General features: G+C 47.7%; 1 protein-coding gene across 1 annotated transcript in view; it reads right to left on the bottom strand.

The window, feature by feature from the left end:
* LOC146797941 (F-box only protein 2-like) overlaps positions 1 to 20474 on the bottom strand; it is a 131692-nt gene that overhangs the window by 93628 nt on the left and 17590 nt on the right. Inside the window, exon 3 of the mRNA XM_085625150.1 lies at positions 9075 to 9183. Within this exon, the coding sequence (XP_085481276.1) occupies positions 9075 to 9183 (109 nt within the window). The remainder of the gene's footprint in view (positions 1 to 9074; positions 9184 to 20474) is intronic.

The following is a 20474-nucleotide window of genomic DNA, read 5'->3' on the forward strand; positions in this document are numbered from 1 at the left end:
AGACATCGCATTGGCTGGATTTATTCAATACATGGTACCTGCGAAAAAAGGCAAAACCTTTGGCCGAGCAATTGGCGGTCTTTCAGTTTATGTGTCTACTACCCTAAAAATCAATTCAGAACAACTTAAATCTCCAGACCCAAGCATTCAGCTTGTAAAATGATCTGGCCAAAACGCATACGGCCACAAAACGACAATTCTAATCAATTATTACATTCAACCAAATCGTCAAGCAAAAAAGATAAAAAATGATATGCTATGTAAGGAAATACTAAATCTACGAAGTACAGAGCCAACTTGGAACATTATATTAACAGGAGATTTTAATTCCAACCTGATATACACTCCAGAGGAAGATGAGATACTAACTGAAGAGAACATGCATTGGAATGTTCCACAGCAGTCAAATGGAGTAATAAAGAGCCGAAAGGACACCTTAGCCAAACATCTGGTAACGGAACTGGAGTACTTAGGCATGCGAGTTTTGAATGGCAGGACAGAAGAAGATAGACCCCCGAAAAAAACATATTATGGGACAAACACCCAATCAATATTGGACTTTACCATTGTTAGTCTTCAATTGATCCCCCAATTACTTACCTTTTACATAGAATATACACCAATGAGTGATCACGGGATGCAACATCTTAAACTCAACTCCTTTGCAGAAACACTTCAACCTGCCTGTTCCCTACAGGGCCAACTAGGTACACTCAATCTAAAACGTATATATTGGAATAGCTTGAACGACGAGAATTGGATCGCAATAATTGAGGTCATACTGAAAGAGTTGGAAAGTGCAACAATGGACAAACTTCAAGCCTGGTCCCTTTTTTTAGAGAAACTACAGACAAAAATGAAATCACTTAAAATAAGGGCTAAGAGAGAGAACCTAAGAAAGAACTTGCCGTTGGAGCTACAAGAACTAAGAAGGGTGTTGCGAAGAAGCCAAAAAAACCTGCAACTAAACATTAACAACCGGAGCTATCTGGTAACCTTTCTTGCTCAAAGAAAGTTATATAAAAAAAAGATTTGGGAGCATAAAAGGGAGTCGAATGATGAATTCTGGATCAATTTATTGGCTAGTACTAAACCTCAGGACTCAAATAAATTTTGGAAAATTATAAACCAGCTAGTAAGACCGCGAAACGTATTAACATCAAATATCCAAGAATCCGAATGGGCAACTTTTCTGTCGTCAAAATTTACAGAAAACCCAATGAAGGCACTTGGGCAGCAATTCATCTTGGGGGATTCCTATACGAATAATAGCAAAGATCAATGCCGTATTTATCCAACAACAATGGTCCCAAGGAATTCGGTACACTCCGCGACCACAGCTGGTGCCTACTCAGTGGAGGAGATAATCACCATTATTAGAAAGGGTAAAAGCAATGGGGCACCGGGACCAAATGGTATCCCGCAAATTGCCTTTAAACAAGCACCAGAATTTTGGGCCCCATCGCTAGAAAAACTTTTTGCAGATGTTCAAAACCGTAATCGTAATTCCTGAAAGTTGGAAAGGCTCTATCATCACGCCTATATATAAAGGAGGAGACAGAGCTAATCCTCTAAATTATCGCCTAATAACACTCCAGGATATAGAAGCTAAATACTTCGCATCACTCCTTCTAAAAGATCTGGTAATTTGGGAAGAAGACAAAGTAATGATCCCAATTAACCAGACTGGATTCAGGGCTGGAATCGGAACAATGTCAAACATACTGTCAATAACCATGATAGCTGAAAAATGCCTGCACGCTAAACAGGATCTTAACCTCTGTTTTATTGACCTGCAGGCGGCATTTGACAGTGTTGACCGCAAGCTACTATGGGCGAAGTTAAGAAGATGGGCCATACCGGAAGGGATACTTAGGGGCCTACTCCTCTTTTACTCTGAGACCTGGACACAAATCAAGCTGGGTGAATGTTCACATCTATCAAGAAAAGTCTATACATCGATCGGATTAAAACAGGGTTGCGTCTTAGCACCACAACTATTTAACTTATTCATTTCTGACCTTTCGGGCAAATTAAACAACTGTAATGCTCATGCACCGAAACTTGGCAACTTCCAACTCACTCATATGGCTTATGCTGATGACATTGTGCTTTTGAGCCTAACCAAAGTGGGCCTGTCTAGACTATTAGCAGTAACATCGGAGTTCCTGGAGGCAAATAACCTAGCTCTTAATCTGTCCAAGACAAAGATAATGTTAATAACCAACCGCAGATCTGCGCATCTTAATATCATGCTTGAAGGAAAACTCCTGGAAAGAGTATCAAATTACAAATATTTAGGATATTATATCGACGACAAACTGAACTTAAACGCTCAAAAAAAATACATGACGCAAAGAGCAGGAGCCTTAATATTTGCTTTAAGCATACTTTCAAAACAATTGGAAGGTCCCTCGTTTACTCCCCTATTGACAGTGATGGCCACCAAAGTTCTTCCTACCCTAGCGTATGCCAGTGTAGCAATGCATGGCAAGGACGCAGTTATTTTAAATAACCTCATCACAAAAATTTATAAGAAGGTCTTAAAACTACCAAGCTCAGCTTCACATGCTCAGGTGCGTCTAGAATTTGGCGTAATGAATGAGTCACTGGGACGACTTTACACAAGCATCAGAGTATGGTATCGAATTAAAATGAACTCTACAAATAATACTATGAACCGATTCTTGTGGCAGGAACTAGAAAGCCAACAAAACTCAGCTGCTAATAAATATCTGACTTGTGCTTTGGAGCAAACATGCACCGCCAAACTTTGGGACAAAGATCTGCCATATATTTCCTTTAAACAGGCACTAAATAAGGGGGCTAAATTTCATTCATTAATTACAGACAAAGCCATCTTTTCAGACCGCTCCCATTCTTGGTCTGTGATTAACAGTTATAAAAAACTTACCCCGGCTGCCTACTTAGAAACAACATATTCGGTTTTCATCAAAAAGAGGCTAATGGCCGTGAGATTTGGTAAATTACCAACTCTGGCAGACGAACCGGTCTGGAAACGACCAGACTCAGATGTCTGTCGTCTATGTGGCACTACAAAAGAAAATTTAATCCACATTGTATGCCACTGTAAGTCTCTGAACCAGGAGCGTACGTACTTTTTAAAGTACATTTTTAGGGCCAAGAGACTACGTACCTGCAGGTCTGCCATTATTGGTGCTTTGGACTCAACATCCCTCATAATGAATTGCAAGCTGATAAAGTTCCTGATAGCTTTTGAAAAGCGTTTGAAAGGAATATGAAATCTCAAAACAAAAAGGTTTTTTATATTAACGATTGATTTACTGATGTACACTTGTTAACGTGCTTTTTTATCTGTTTTATTGTAAAGGACAATTTCTCTTTTAATCATTTGTTACGGTTTTAATTAACTAAACAATAAACGTTTACTTACTTACTTGTTAGATACCTTTCCCATTCTCTTGGAGGAACTGGTGGCGATTGTAAGGATTTTTTTGTGCCCGTTTCTTTTGCAATGAGGGCCCAGTATTCACGCATGTTTTTTGCTCAACTGCGATCTGGATGTCCATCCATTTCTTATCCTGTTGCGCTTTTCTTTGCTTATCTTTTGCCCTTCGATGGCGATTTGTAAGCATTATAATTTCCTTTTGTCTACTTTCGGAATACTGTAAAAATTGTGCCTGAATTAATTTATTGAGTTGTATTGCATATATATCCATATGTTTCTTTTTGTGTTTTCTTGAGTGAGAGATAAGCTGGTTAAAAAAATCCTTGCAGACATTCCAATTTCTTTAGAGTAACTTCAAACTTTGCTATTGGATCTGTGAGGTCTGAATTCGCAAGTATTTGCACTAGGGTTTTCCTTATTTTATCGTTATCGAGTACTCGAATATTCCAAATGAGACGTCCTTGCCCCTGGTTCACCTGTGCTGGACTTTGTGAGAACATATTGTAACCTGTAGAGCTAGATTTTACTATTAAACCAGTGGTGAGTTTTAAGCTTGCGTGATCACTGCTTGATTGAAGTTGATGCTTAAGTGTATTATTCTCCTGAACAGATCCTGGCTACATATCATATAATCTAGTATTGAGGAATTAAAAATACCTTTTCTTGTACGGGCTGCCGGTATGTCACCTTCGATGTTACCATTTAAGATGACTCCATTAATAGTTGGGAGCGAGGAAAGTATCACTTTCCCTCGTTTATCAGCTTTGATTCCTGCGGGAAAGGTATGGGTAGATATTGACGGGACCTCCTCTTGTTGTCCATATTCCCATTTCTCCAGTAGATCATTGGAGATTTTCCCGTTAAAATCACCTGTAAGGAATATTGACGGGAATCCTTGATTTTCTACCACCTCTTCCATTTCCTGGAGTATTTCGCACATAAGAGGATCGAATTTGGGACCAGGAGGAATATATAGATTAAAGATAAGTAAATCATTTGGTATGCCCATTTGCTCCTTCTGGCACTTGATCTTAATACATTGACTGTTCAGTGACTTCATAGGTATGATCTCCTGGTCCCAGAGAAAGTCTTCGCTAAGAAGTACTGCAAGTCCGCCTTTGGCGTGACACCGGCTAACTGGTTCTGCTGGGATGTCATATACAATGTATTTGTCTAAATAAAAGGTTGTGGTTGACCAAGTTTCCTGGAGTGCCACGATCCCCGGGTCGTCTTCCAGTATCATTGCGAATTTCTCCTGACTTTTCCCCGCTATATTCCAGGAGACAATGCTCAAACCTTGGCTAAAGAGGGAGTATGTTCGCCCTTCCCTGTTTATTACCATTTAAGTTCTCCGCAATCCAGGACCAATGCTTTGCATCTGTTATCTCCTCCTTAGGTATGGATTTATTCCAGATTTTTTTTTCTCAATTCCTAATCGGGAGTACTTATTGAGTCAGTTAAACCTTTATAAACTTGGGCGGGTAGATGATTTTTCGTGTTAATGATCTCTTTAAAGGGATTCCGGTTATGAAGACCCTTATTGGTGGTTGCTATGACATCGTATCCATTTTTAAACAAAATTTCTCTTTGATGTAGAATAATTCCTGGGATCACCGGGGACCAGAATTCCACTACAGCCACTGTGGTTTCAGATTTTAACGGAAAAACTACCAGTTTCATTTCTGTGCTTGAGAAGGTTTGGAGCGGATGTATCTTTTGAATTAGGTTCGTAATTCGCTCCCAATTGAGTGGGTCATTTCCAGATGGAAATAGATCAGTAAACTCCAAAAAGCGTGATTAGGTCTGTAGTTCATAGGGTTGGTCTGTCGTTTGAATGGATACTGGATGGACCTGTTTAACTTGACTTATGCCAGTTAGAAAATTCCCTGCCAAGGGACTTAGGACGTTAGCGATCTCTTTAACTTGTAGGCCGGTCTGCTCCGTGGTAGAGTGGTTTGAATTATTTTTCAATGATTAGTCGCGTTCGATTATTTGGTTATCCAGTGGTGGAGAATTTGGAAATTTTAACATGCTTTGCAAATCTCCTCATTGGTCTTTTTTTCTGCCTTTTCCTTATATACTTGTTAACTCGCTTTTCCTTTTTTCGCTGAAATTATCGCTCGCCAACTACATTATCTCCGATCACACTGTTCTTCTGGATGTCATGGTGGAAGCGGATGAGTGCTCTTGCTTCTCTGATAACTCTCCTTAGCATTTATGGAGCACCTGGGTGCTTGACAGATTGCATTGCCCTGAGGTGGACTGTCCTGGCTGTCAGTTTGGGTTTGCTGATCGCTCGCTTCCCCTTCAATTCAACAGCAAAACCACCTCTGTCCCTTACACCTGGTCAAAATCGTGAGCTTGAATGTTTGCGATCCAAAAGCTCAGGCAAAAGGACTAGCACAACACTCTATGCTTAGAGACTCCAAATGTGACATTTGACTTCTACAGGAGACTTACACATAGGAGACAGGAAGCCTCGACCGGCAATACTTATTTTCCGGACGAGGGAAAAAGGCAGGAGTCACAATTCCAGGGCCAAGTTCTTCAGCCACCAGCAGAATTACCAAACAGACTTCTTTCATTGAGACTCTTGATATACATGCATAGCTTTGCTCTAGCCATCATCTATGCCCCCAATGATCACCAATAGGAATTCATCCTCAATGCCCTAGAGCATACACTGACTAACCTGACACTGACATACTAATAGGAGGTGACTTCAACACCGTCCCTGATACACTTATAGGCAAATCAGCACACAGAGCAGGACAAACGGGTACCTACATAACTGCAGGCCTTCAATGGCTGCAGGAGGTGGGCTTCTTGGGTATGCAGTGAGCGCCAAATCCAACTAAGAAGGATTATACCTTTTTCTCAGCATCCCATCAAATCTATGCCAGGATAGACTATTTTTTGACGTCCTCCCGCTTCGCGGTAACTGTAGAAATTAGGGCCGCTACTCTCCTTTCTCGATCACTCTGAGTATCCTTAGTTCACTCATGTCTTATTGGACTTGGCATCTTAACCCCAAACTATTAGTGCACATTTCGACCTAAAAGCAGTCAAAGGGGTCCCCCACACTTTCTTCTATACTACTGAAGCACCAGGCACCTTTTTGTCCCTGCTCTGGGACACCCTAAAATCTGTCCTTGGAGGCACCTTCATAGCCATTTCCGCAAGACTGAACAAGGACAGGAAGGACAAATGCACCACCCTGGAAATACAGGTGAAAGATTTTAAGGAGGTCTACAAAGAATCGGGCACCCAGAAAGTGAGGAGTCAAATAACACTGCCTAGAAGACAGTTCAGGGCGATGTATATGGCCAAAGCGGAATACGCTCTCCTCTGCACCATACAGAAGTAATACACAGAGAAGATTAAAGCTGGGCAACTACTCTCTCACAGGGTGATGGCTCAAACACACAGGCAGAGAATAGCTGAAATTCTGGAACCACAGGGGCAAAACTCACACAATGGCATAGCAATAGCACAGGAATTTGAACGCTTCTATGCCGACTTGAACTCGACAGAAATGTTAACCTTTATGGGCACCACAAGTTACCTGTCCCAGGCAATCACTATGCATATCCCAGAGGGAGACGCCCTCCAACTGGAAATGGATCTACAAGAGGATGAATTCCTTGCGGCTATTTCGAAGACTTCAGCCAGGCCAGGCACCAGGGCAAGACAGATTCACCTCTTGCTTCTTAAAGCTGTTTGCCACCCAACTGGCACCTATCCTTAACCGCCTCTATAATTCCTTTAGCAAAGTGGGCACATCCTTCAACAAAATGAGGGAGGAAACTATCACAGTGATTCCCAAACCCGGGAGAGATCCCACTCTAACTTCATGGTATAGGCCCATCTCTTTGCTAAATGTCGATGCCAAGATCTTTACCTGCAGTCTAGCGGCCTGTCTTGGCCCCTCTATGCAGGACGTTGGTAGATCCAGACCAAGCAGTCTTCATACCTAAAAGTGCTCTAGTGATAATACAAACGACTCCGGAACTTTATAGATACAGTAAGCCACCCCTGGACATCTGCAATCTTGCTGTTCATAGATTCGGAGAAACCATTTGATAGCATGTGCACTGGCCCTTCCTCTAACAGGTGCTGGACAGGGACGGCCAGTACCAAATTCGGGAATTGCAGTTACACCAAGCCCGTGGCTAAGGTGAGAGTTAACGTGCTGACCTTGTGGCCATTCAACACAGCAAGAGGCACGAGACAGGGATACCCCCTGTCCCCACTCTTGTTGTGCTCTACATGGAAACCTTAGCTGAAAGGATACACATGAACCTCCAGGTCAAAGGCATCATCATGGCCCGTCAGGTGCATAAAATTGACCTTCATGTGTATGATGTTATGATTGCCCTTACCCAGCCACAAACCTCATTACCGTCACTCCAGCAAGAACTTGAAGCCTTTGAAAGAGTGTTTGTCTTCAAAGTCAACATAGAGAATTCACAGGCCCTGAACCTTGCTATTCTCCAGAGTGATAAGACCCAGCTTGAGTGCCTCTTTCCTTTCGCATGGGCCACTCGAAATGTTTAGTGCTTGGGCCTCGAAATACACTTATCAATTCAGAAAACAACAGTACATAACTACACTAAGTTGCTAGCGTCCGCTGGGTCCGATATACAAATTTGCAGGGGTGGCTCCATCTCCTGGTTGGGTAGGATGGCTGTGATCAAAATGACCCTCCTTCCAAAGATCCTCTACATAATGCAGACCCTCCAACTTCTATGGCACTGCCCCAAACTAAAATCGTAATGGAACAACATGATGAAAGACATTAATGAGATGTATGAGACAGACATGTCCAAATTCCCTAGGTACATACTATTAGAGCTACCTAAAGCTTTGACTTACTCATTGCGCTCTGCAACAGGGAAAGCAAGTTCATTATCGCTCAGTGTGGCCAAACAAGTCAATTTATCAAAGTGGGTCACAGACACACTGACCCATGTCGACTGGCTACAGAAACTGTGGGAGATACTTGACACAGAACAATTAACAGCATCCATAGAGCACAAGCTACCCCAATTTGATAAGGGTTCATGCATACAGTTCCTTGCACAAAAGACATCTGGGAGCTGTCTTGCCCGGCCTACTTACGAGTGCTTTGACTCACAGCACCAAGAGCAGTGCTGACAAGTCTAGTGTGAACTGACCCCGGATGACTACATCCTCTGAGAGACCACCTCAGGAACTTGACTTGCTCAATGCAGCAGGAAAATGTCAACCAGTACAACCCCCTCCGGACTTCACCCTCATGCTCAGCCTCTTTCATTCACCCCCCCGCAGGATTGTTCAACCTGAAAACACATTTTAGTCATCCCCACCCCCCCCCCCCCCCCATTTTCTGACCCCGCCACCCATGTTTCACCTCACCGGCTAGAGGCCGTAAGTGAGAGTTCGTGTTTTGTAACATTTGCAAATAAATAAAACAGATGTAAACCTAAAATGAAAGATAGGAACAAAAGTCATGAAAACAGGGTTACGTTTTCAAACACTGTAGGGCCTTTATAGTGTTATGCTTGACCATCATCAGGCTTAGCCAAAAGTTAGGTGTAATATTTAAGGCATTTGTCAGGTGAAGCCTAAAAATAGCTCGCATATAGGATTTTTGTTCAATTACCCAAATGAAGAAGCAAATGCATGAGACGCCACTGGATCACAACAGCCTTCCAAAGCAACAATTTCCCATCCGTCTCCCTGATTTTCATGATCCCAGTGACGAAATCCTTCTGCAAAAAGTAAAGAGAAAGAAAATACTAGATTATAGAAACTAAAATGACTACCTTAAATAAAATTATTAAAATATTTTGTGTGGTGATTACTTTTTATTTTGGTAATCCAATAAAAAGGTAACTATGCTACTATAATACATCGAATTTCGGGGTCCCTTCACATTTCTTCTTCAGATAACAGTGGTGCAAAAGTGATGATATATTATGGTTTTAGAGCAAGAAAAAACTAAATCAATTATGAAAAGCTGAACAGCAAATTCTTAACAAAAAAATATCTGTCATTATTCATAAAATTGCTGGGGGCGTGGCTTGGCGCCGATGGAGTGAGCAGCTCAAACCGCGAGCTCCCCGTCACCCAGCCGCCATCGAAGGCCATCCTGAACCCTTGAATAGGGCACGATACCTCACAGCTCACCCACGCCACTGAGGACACAGCTGGAGTGTTGGAAGCGAAACAAGCAGCTCACACAGCCAAAAATCGGTGGGGAATGCTTGGGAGCGGCGTGGCCAAGTGACTTCCCAAGATGGCAGCACCCAACGGGAGCTGAGGAAGACAGAACAAGCACCGACTACCTGCGCCGGGGAGTAAAGCTCCAGCAACGGAGTGCTCTCTCTCCCTCCCTCTACACGGAACAACGCGGCGTGCCGGGGGCGCCTGGATAGAGCCACGCTTGGAGTGTTGAGATCGCCGACCGCAACAAAGCCCTGCGGTAAGATGGCGGCCTGAGTGTAGGGCGGCGAGAGACGTAGCCGGGACATTCCTGCTGGCGCGGCCTTCCTGAGGGCCTGGGGTGCTCCATTCTTTCGGCTTCCCACCTCTGACGCAGGAGAACGCTGTCAGCGGAGTGCCCTCCCTTCCTCCCACTGCCGGGGAGTGGCGCAATAGGCGGGGGCGCCCGGACACTCTCCTGTTAAAAGCCGCACCTGACTGGCCAACTCCGCCGACCGCACTGAAGCCCAGCGCTGGGATGGCGAAGTGAGTTATGTGCAACGATAGTGTGCCCTAACCTGCCCAGCTGACCGGGCTCCTGCTGCTAGATAGAGCGCCAGACTTGAGGACTCCCTGCGCAGAAGTACGCTGAGGGTGCAGGCCCTGGGACGGCCCCCGTGGAGTGCGTGACTGGCAGAGGAGCGGCGTACGCCCAGAGGGAGAGAGACGGCATGTGATAGCGTGTGGAGCGGCACAACAGTGGGCCCAGGCGGGAACAAAGCAAGAAGAGAAGCTGAAACTCCCCCCGCCCAGAGTGCGCAACTGACCTGGGTGCTGAGGTCTGCATCACCCTCCCTCCGGTAGGACTCTGGGGAGAGGGATTGGGGACAACAAACTCCTGAGGAGGAGACCTTGCCCAATGCGCAGTAATATGTGACCCGGCCTCTGCCTGCGACAGCAGCTGGGGCGGACGAGCGCGAGAGAGACTTGGAGCGACAGGGCCTGGGACTCTGGGTGTGTCTCATAGCAACTGGCACTATCACTGATCTGGAGGACAGGTAAGAGATGGGGACACCCGAGCGAGCGCTTGCTGGAGGAGAACGGCGCATATCAGGCGGCGATTTGGGACATCCCATGAGCGCGCGCAATACCAGGAGCACCGCAGGACACGAAGACGCCATGGGGAAACCCCTCAAAAAAAGGATAGAGAAGACCCCACCATGACTGCACCCATGGAAGAGAGCGGCCAGGCCACGCAGCAAGGGGCACACCCTGTAGTCCCAACACTACAGGACATCCTACAGGCTATCACCACATCTAGTGAACGCTTGGAAAGTAAAATTGACTCGTTGAGCTTAGACATGGGGCTGCTCCGAGAAGACCATAGGAAGCTGGCGGACAGAACGAAGGAGTACTTACGGAGGCTATACCGGCACTCACTGCCATGCAGCATCGAATGGCTCAATTGGAAATGAAAGTGCGGACACTGGAGGACAGGGCGGAGGATGCCAAAAACAGATCACGTAGAAGCAACCTGCAGATCGTGGGCCTGCCAGAGAAAATTGAAGGCTGCGACATGACGGCCTACCTTGAGAAGTGGCTCAAAGAAGAGATAGCGCCTGAGGGATTGTCAAACTTCTTTGCTCTGGAACGGGCGCATCGTGTCCCTGCGAAGCCGCCCCTGCCAGGAGCTCCACCAAGAGTGGAGATCGCGAAACTCCTGCACTATAAAGACAGGGACCACATCCTTACCCAGGCATGCCTCAAGGGAGAGAAACAAGTGCACAACTCTACGGTGCGCATCTTCCCAGACTTTTCGCGAGAGATGCAACGGCGAAGGGGATCCTACAGAGACGTGAAGCAGAGACTGCGCCAGCTGGATTACAAATATGTGACGCAATACCCAGCTATGCTCCGAGTGGTAACAGCAGGTAGCACGGAGTTCATCAAAACCCCGCAGGTGGCTGGACCGCCATGCCGGAGCTCGACCACTGCAGAACATGGCGAAAAAAGGACGGCACAGACCACGTTCCAGGCCACAGAGGATTAGAACCGACTCTCGCACCATCGCAGGAAGAGGCACAGCTTGAGCGAATGAACGCGATGCAAGTAGTGGCCCAGATCAGTGGAGGGGTGCAGAGTCAATACCTTCCCGAAGACAACGACCATGCAGGGGGCACCGGTTCTGAAGGGGGGATCCAGCGACTGAGGCGCAGAGAGAGTCACTTCCGAGTGTCACACCACACACGGCGGATGGCATCATATTACGTTGAGACCTAGCGGGCCCGGCCATGCGGAACATGAACATAAAGGGACACCCCTATTATTGCATACAGGTATGAGGGTAACTAAGGGGGAAGCGCTGTGGGGTGGACCACCGAAGGTGCGGAGAGCGATGGCGGCTGCAGGGACTGGGAGAGCTTCAACAGCTGGCCACCCTCTGGGATTGACTGACTACCCTACAAGCAGTCAATTGTAGACTTTTTACACTGGTTTGGATGGGGGGGGGTTGTTTTTTCCTGCTTATCCTGGGGAGTGGGAGTTCGAGGGCAAGTTTATTGTTGGGTTCGGGGGGGGAAACACTGGGTTGCAGAATGTTAAACCTCATGTGGGCTCAAAGGAGAGGTGGGCGTGGTGGGTGCTAATCAGCCTGGGAGGGGCTCGGATCACGGTCATATTCGATAATTGCTGACAACAGACATTACAAATACATGACCTAGAACATTAGGGGCACGCACACTATGTCTAAACGCCATAAAATCCTCTCATATATTAAACGGCGGGGAGCCCAGATAACTCTTTTACAAGAAACACACCTAACACAAAAGGAAGGGCAGGCATTACACAGGAGATGGAGAGGGCAGCTCTTCTACACTACCTACTCGGCTTATGCACGGGGGCAGTGGTGTGGGTCCGGGGGGGGGGAGGGGGGGGAGGAGTCCCGTTCCTGTTACTCCATTCAGTGGTTGATCCGGAGGGCCGATATGTGAGAAAGTGGCTCTGTATATACTGTTCCTTAATAGGTACAGGGTGTACAGAGTCCACAGTCCCCCAGGGTTTGACATAGGTGAAAGTTAGATATAACCTTACTCTCTAAAGTGGTAGCTTGGTCGAGCAGTAAGGCAGTATCAGAGGACAGTGTAAAGCATTTGTTGTACACACTCAGTCAGCAAATGGTCTCACACACTCAATAACTGAACTCTAGGCCAATGGTTTGTATATAAAAAATATATGCTTGTTTTATTTTAGAACCAACACTTGGATTTAAAATATACTTTCTCAGAACGAGATGTTTCATACAAATACTTTTGCAATTGCAGTTGACTTTTGTAAACAGTTACAAGTGGTTGCAATAGGCAACTCTATTTTAAACACAACAATGCATTGAGCTCAATGGTAAATTCAGATTACTTGCAACAGATTACTTTTTAGATTACATTTGGAATTTCAGGACTGGATCCTAGATTCAGTCCTGGGTCAGTACTCAGAATCAAGTGATGAAAGTCGACTTAATTACTGTAATGACTTTTAAACAATATTTAGCTATTTTAAAAGTTGACAGAAAATATTTCGAAGGAAACATGCAATGAGTCCCTACGGAAGAAAATTCAGGTTACAGGTACAGTAGGTTCTCGTTACTTTTGTAATCCAGTACTGGGTGCCTAGACTCAGTACTTGGACCTTTATCCAAAACAGGTAAGTAATTACGTTTTCAGATATTATATGATTTTTGAAGAATATTTAAAGACTGCAGAAATCGACACTTTCACAGAAAAACAGTCAATGGATTCCTATGGAAGAAAATCGAGTTACGGGTAAGTACAGTTGTAAGTATCTTTCTGAGTCAGTGCTGGGCACCAAGATCCAGCACTGGGAGCTCACCTAAGGGCAGGTGAGTAATTTCGTTTTCGTTACTCGCCTGATTTTTTGTGAATATTTTAAGATTTGAAAAGTCCACACTTAGAAGAAATTTCAGGAAAAAGCCAGTCAATGTAACCCTATGAGGAAAATAGAGTTTGCGGTTTAAGGGTAAGTACTCGACTGGCAGAGTTGAGGTTCTTGGCATAGACTCAGGGATCCCCCAGGGTCAGGTAGGTAAAGTTGGTTCACCCTCAGCGGCTCTAGGGCGGCCGGGTGCAGAGAGAGTTAGGCCCAATGTTATCCTATGAGGGATAGGGGGGCCTTGGTTGGTGGCTGCTGACTGGCAAGCCACGCGGCTGTGGGAGCTGAGCTCCTGGTCACTTACTCAGGGCAAGTGGGGAAGTGGGTAGGTGTAGAGTTTTCACTGCCAGTGCCACTCGGGCGGCTGGGTGCAGAGTGCTTTTGAGCCTTCGGGCGCTCAATTGATTTCAATGGGAAATCTCCGGTTTGGAAAAAGACTGCAAGCTCGGGGACGAGGACTCTTCAGGTGCCACCACCACTTCGAGAGGTAAGTTGGGTAGTTGGAGGATAGGTAGGTACCCCGGGATTGGGCACAGGGGGCTGTCGGGCGCTGCGTGCAGGGGTGCCTTTTGGTGTCGGGAAATCTTACCCTCTGTTGATCGCGGTTGGGGGGGCACCTTGTTCTGAGGCTGCAGGATTCTTCAGGAGTGTCGAGGGAGGTCCTTGGGTGCCGGACTCGGGGTCACAGTCGCCGTGGGGTCGTCCTCAGGGTTTTAGTTCACTCCGGCACTGGCCAGGCTTGGGTGGTGCAGAGTGTGCTGAGTTCGCGGTTCCGGGCTGCTGCCAGGGGTTAGAGATAGGTTTTTGAGTAGAGCCTCTTCTCATGGGAGTCCCAGGGGCTTAGAGCCAAAGGGTAGCCAGGTCCTCCGGGGTTGGTGAGGTTGCTGGCCACAAGAGGTGCCGGGTTGGAGCAGGAGCAGGTTCGAGGGTCGACAGGCCGGTAGGGCTGGGGCCAAAGCAGTTGCTGTCTTCCTCTTTTCAGCAGCTGCAGGGCAGATCTGCTTTCTTCTTGCTCTTTGTAGTTTCCAATCTGGAATCTGGGGAGGGAAGGTTCAGGGTGCCCCTAAATACTAGATTTAGGGGCGTTACAGGTAGGTGAAGGCCAGGGACCAATGGGTCCCTGTCCTGGGGTGGGTACACCCCCTATCCTGCCTCTCTCCTGTGGGAGGGTGGCAGTAGCCTAGTCCTGATAGGGTAGGGCCTCCCATCTTCAAGATGGCGAGAGCCCGGAGATGTGCTTCACCTCGCCTCCCCCACCTGAGGGGTGGGGTGGGCAGGCTGGCACATCCCCTGTCCTTGTTTGGGGTTTCCGGCCAAGCTTCCCGCCAGAGTGGGGGGTTGCAGTGGCCTCGGGAAGCTCACAGAGGCGGCATGCCTTTGAAGCTTCCCTTTGCTCATCCTGGGGGAGGAGATTTATCACCTCGCCCAGGATGGGCATTGTTGCAGGCCCAGGAGAGCAGGGGCTCTCCCACCCAGGGGTCCAGCAACATGTCTGCTGTGTGGCAGCCTAGGCGGCTTCAGAGCAGACGTGGATTGTAGGTTAGTTGTAAGGGGGCATCTCTAAGATGCCCTCTGGGGTGCTTGGTACATTAAATTCCACACTGGCATCAGTGTGGGTTTAATGTGCTGAGAAGTTTGATACCAAACTTCCCAGTCTTCAGTTTTGCCATTATGGTGCTGTGGAGTTCGTGTTTGACGAGCTCTCAGCACCATGTACTCTTAAATGGCAGCACTGCACTTACAGTGCCCAGGAATGGACCTGGGCACTGTAGGGGCACAGGGCTCCTGCTCCTGTGCCCACACCATTGGCATAAGGCACCCAGCCAGAGGGGTGGCTGATATATGCCTTGGCAGTGTAGGTGTTGGGCGTGCCACACAGAGATGTGTGCCATGTCGACTCTTTGTTTTGTCCTGCACCCAGACACCCAGCCTGCAAAGGCAGTGTGTGTGTGTAAGGGTACAGGGCCTCTAAGGGTGGCACAATGATTGCTGTAGCCCTTAGAGGCCTTCCCTGGTCACAAGGCCCTGGGTACCTAGGGTACCTTTACCAGGGGCTGACATGTGGCCAGGGTTTGCCAATTTGGGGTTTGTGTATTTTAGGGAAGGAACATAGGCCCTGGGCACCTGATTGGCAGGAGTCCAGGGCACACTCAGTCAAAGTACATTCAGCAAATCAGCAAAAAGTGGGGGCATACCATGCAAGAAAGATGGCACTTTCTCACACGATACGTGGCCATCAAGGGAAGGCTGGAAGGCCGAGACATTACCATGATAAGTGTGTACGTCCCTAATGTAGATCAGCCTGCATTCTTTGCTACGCTAACCCACAAATTAGCACAATATCTTACAGGTACTGCGATAGTGGGGGCGGACTTTAACAGTGTAGAAGACGTACTTTTGGACAGGTCCCACCCTCCGCTACCAACCTCCCAAGTAGCGCGTGCTTCCCATACGTTCAGTACTTGGAGACAGAGCTGGGGGCTGTTGGACACATGGTGAACCCTGATGCTGCAAACCAAAGACTACTCTTATTTTTCAGCGGTCCACAAAGTGCTCGTGCGACTAGATGCCTCATTGTGCTCAGTGGATGCTCAGCAACAGGTCACGTCCGCAGAATATCTGGCACGCACCATTTCAGATCATAATCCGCTGATTATGTCCCTGACATGGGCGCACCCGCCAGCGGCGATCCCCATGTGGCGCCTTCGCCCAGACACACTGGAGGATCAGGTTTTTAGGGAGGAGATCAGGGGTGAAATAGCGGATTATTTCCGACTCAATACTGGGACGACGGCATCCCTAACCACAGAATGGGGTCTTTTAAGGTGGTTTTAAGGTGCCAGTGCATTACGCATGCCACAGGAGTCAGGAGGGTTAATATGAAGGAAATAGAGGGGCAGAGTCAGCTCTCCGAGAAGTGGAACGCACGAGGCCAGGACATCCGGAGCTCCAAACAGCTCTCCTGGACGCCAAAGAGGAGGTATCGAAGCAAACGGAGAGGCTCAGGAGCTTTGACTACAAAAAATATTTAGAACGGATGCATGATGAATGAGACAAGTCTGGATCGCTCCTTGCATGGCTGACGAATCCGGTGAGCCGGGGTTCTTCTCCGGTGGAAATAGAAGATGAGTGGGGGATCAGACACTTTGCCCAGGGTAAGATCAACAAGGTTTTTGCACGCTACTACACCTCACTATATACCAAAACATGTACATGTGAGTTGACAGACATGGGGGATTACCTGACTGATCTACCACTGGCACTCCTGGCCCCTGAAATTGCAGAACTGTTAGGGGCGGATATCACGCAACGGGAGATTCAGGTGGCCATCAAGGGAATGGCGCGTAATAAATCGCCGGGCACAGATGGCCTACCGGCCAAGTTTTTTGCAACGTATGTGGAAGAATTGACACCCCACCTGGCCGCACTGTTCCAGAAGGCCCGAGAAAGCACCAGCAAGGCCCTCATTATCCCCATACCTTAAACAGGGAAAGAACGCCACGACTACACGGCCTACAGACCGTTGTCCATGTTGAACATGGACTATAAGATCTTGAGTAAGATCCCCGCGACCCGTTTACTGCCACGTATGTCTCATCTGGTCCACCCCCGACCAGGCGGGTTTTATCCCAGGGTAGAACACTGCCACAAACATCAGACGCCTTTGAACGATAATAGACTCTGAAGGATACAAAACAGGAAGCAGCAGTGCTTGCAGTAGACATTGAAAAGACATTTGACAGCCTGGAATGGCAATATTTGTATGCAGTCCTGGTCGGGATGGGCCAGGGGGAGGGATTCCTGAAATGGGTGCAACTCCTGTACACAGCCCCTACAGACCGGGTGCGCACTGGAAGAGTCATCTCACCTAGACCGGGGGTGGTAAGGGGAACGAGACAGGGATGCCCCCTCTCTCCCCTCCTGTTTGCTCTGGCCATGGAACTGCTGGCAGGTAGAGCCAGGAGCGGCCAGGATTACAGAGGGCTAGAGATCTCAACGGGCCGTCTTCTGATAGCATTATATGCGGATGATCTTCTGATCTTTTTGCACGACACTTAGGGCGAACTTCAGGGGCACCCACCATGCTAGCACGATTCGGCACTGTGTCTGCCCTCCGGGTTAACTGGCAAAAATCCAGTCTGTTTTCACTAACCCCGGATACCCCTCCACCGCTTACCTTGGTAAGACTGCGGTGTAGGAGAGTAGGATCTGCACTTGTGTTGCCCCCACTTTTTTTCTGATGTATACACTGGTTTCTGGCTATAGTCTGGCTGGGTCCCTGCTAATCAGGGCCCCAGTCTCACTGATCTCTCTAAACAACTTGGTGTGCATACTAGATGCACTAGTGATTGGATACTGTGGTATCTTGTGAGCCCCTAGTAAATGGTACCTTAGGTACCTAGGGCATTGGTACTTCACAGGCCTACCAGGGGCTGCAGCATGTATTATGCCACCCCTGGGAAGCATTCACAATCTGACACCACAGGCCTGCTACTGCAGCCTGTGTGAACCTACACATGAGGTATAGGTTCCTATATCTCACCATACACACACACATATAAACCTATCAGTCACCCCTATGGTAGGCCCTATCAATCCCAAGGGCAGGGTGCGTGGTTTACTATGTGAGGGGGTGCTTCTGCCTGAGCAGGACCCCTCTGCAGCTGGCAGAGTCTATTCTCTGCTGCTGTTTGTGGATGCGGTTAAACCATATACTCTTAAGTGCATTATAACCTCCCGGTTAATGCTAACTTTGGAATGACTGCATCAAAACATGTTGTGTTTGGTGTCAAACATCTTGGAATCATACCCCCACACCAGTCCCTGGTGTGGGAGTATGATCCCACCCTTCTAGAGGGGATGACATGTACCCACTGTACTAAACGGTAGAAATCTTCTAAAGCCCTGGCATCACAAAATGGATGCCACCAGCACAGACACCGGGCTGCCCTCCTGCTGCTGACCGAAACTCGCAGTGGAGGGAGCTCAACAAAGGGTTTCCTGTCACAGGGAGGTGTCACAACCTCCCAGGCAGGATTTAGTGTATTGGAGCTGGGTGGGGGCACTCTTAGAGTGCCTTTGAAGCCCTGCACTGGGGGAGCAGTAGGCTCCTCTGTGCATATGCCAGCTCAAACCGGTTCAGGGGCATCCTGCCCCTGTCCTGGTGCGAAACTGGACAAAGGGAAGTGGGTGTAACCACCCACTACCCTGGCCCTCCTAGAGGAGTGGCCATAGAGCTAGTCCCTCCCATCTTATCAGTATAAGATACCTAGTATTGCCAATGCAATTCAGATTACACCTGGACGACACTCTAAGAAGAAGAATCCTGGCCCTTCGACTTTCTACTACCTCTAGAAGACTGAAGGATCTCCCTTGGAGTCAAGGAGTGACTCCCCTGCTTGGCAGGCACCTAAAGGACTGAACAACGGTTGCAAACTTTACCGCTCCCGCTGGAGCCCGAAGTCCCTGCGTCCCCTGCAGCAGATTTCCTGACCTCTTGTTGGCCATTTTGAGTCCCCAGTGAAGCTGTGGCATCTGGACCCCACGAGTGACGAGGAACTGCGATACCAGGGAACCGTGCACTGATTTCGAGTGCAAGCCCTGAACGACGAACTACAAACTTGTGCTTTGGACCACTTAATGTCCAAGTCCCTAGCAGGTCTGGTACCGAATTTCAGCGGCCTACCTCGTCCCGAGTGACCGTGGGCTGTTGTTAAACTTTTCCTGCAAAGGCGTCTTTGCGGTTGCTTGCCCGTTGGCTAGCAGCCCTCCAGAAGACTTCTGCTTCAACTTCAAGGGCTCGCCTGGTTGCTCTGGGCCTGCCTTCACTTACCCTTGCTGGGTAAGTCCATCGGACCTTGCTGGTTTGATCCATCGACAATCTTCCATCCACATGAGACTTGCAGTTGCCAAGGTTTGTTGACTCCGATTCGAGTGCTGACACCGCCAACAGCTGCAGACGTTGTGGGACCCTCCGAGCCCAGCTGCTGGTCTTCATCGATCCCTCCTGGACCTCGTGAGCGAAGAGACAAAACGACATCAGCGACCTGAAACGACTCGACAGCTGTGGTCATCTATCCTGCTGGCCACCGGTCACTGGCAAGTGACTCTGAACTCTGTCCCCTCAATTTCTAGGTCCCCTGCAACTCCAATCCATCGTTGGATTCGAACGGACACCTCTCTCGACGACACAAGCAGCAAAAACACCTCGATTCCCATTGAAAACAGCATCGTGACCCGACACCAAAGGACAACTGTGCACCCGGCTTCCCTGGGTGAGGTAACTCTGGCGTTACGGTGCCCAAGTGTGCATTGGCTATCGAAGTACTTACCCTGTAAGTTGTTTGCTTGTTGTCCACTCCAAAGTGCCCTAGAACTGTAAATAACAAACCGCGACATTTTTGCATTGAAACCAATGAGAAACCCGCGTGCGTGTTTAGACACTGCACGCGCCTCCTGTGGGCTGATTACTTACCTGTAAACACTGCAGCAGTGAAGCCCCAGCGATTCCCAAGGCCCTAGGCCTCTTCATATTGCAAGTCGAGTTTTTGATACCATTTTTTTAGTATATGGTCTGGTACGCCCCTAGGGCTACAGCCATCTTTGTGCTTAATTTATTGAGAAATGTTGATCTTTTGAATGTTTACCTGGCTCTAATCTCATAAAGAGATTAGTAGAGTATATTTAGTAATAAATACATATATATTTGATATATATACCTGTGTGGTGTCTTTTCATTTGGTAATTCAAGAGATTATAAGGTAAAACAAGCTGCTTTACATTCCTCAGAGACTTAGCCTGAAGGCTGCTCTCCACAGCTACCACTAGGATAGCTTTCTTTCAAAAGGTTGTCTTTAAACCTATCTACCAAGAGTCGAATTGGACTGGTGCAAGGTGGCCACTAGAACTAGTGACC

The sequence above is a fragment of the Triturus cristatus genome, chromosome 9 (assembly GCF_964204655.1).
Source record: "Triturus cristatus chromosome 9, aTriCri1.1, whole genome shotgun sequence".
In the NCBI taxonomy this organism is placed as follows: domain Eukaryota; kingdom Metazoa; phylum Chordata; class Amphibia; order Caudata; family Salamandridae; genus Triturus; species Triturus cristatus.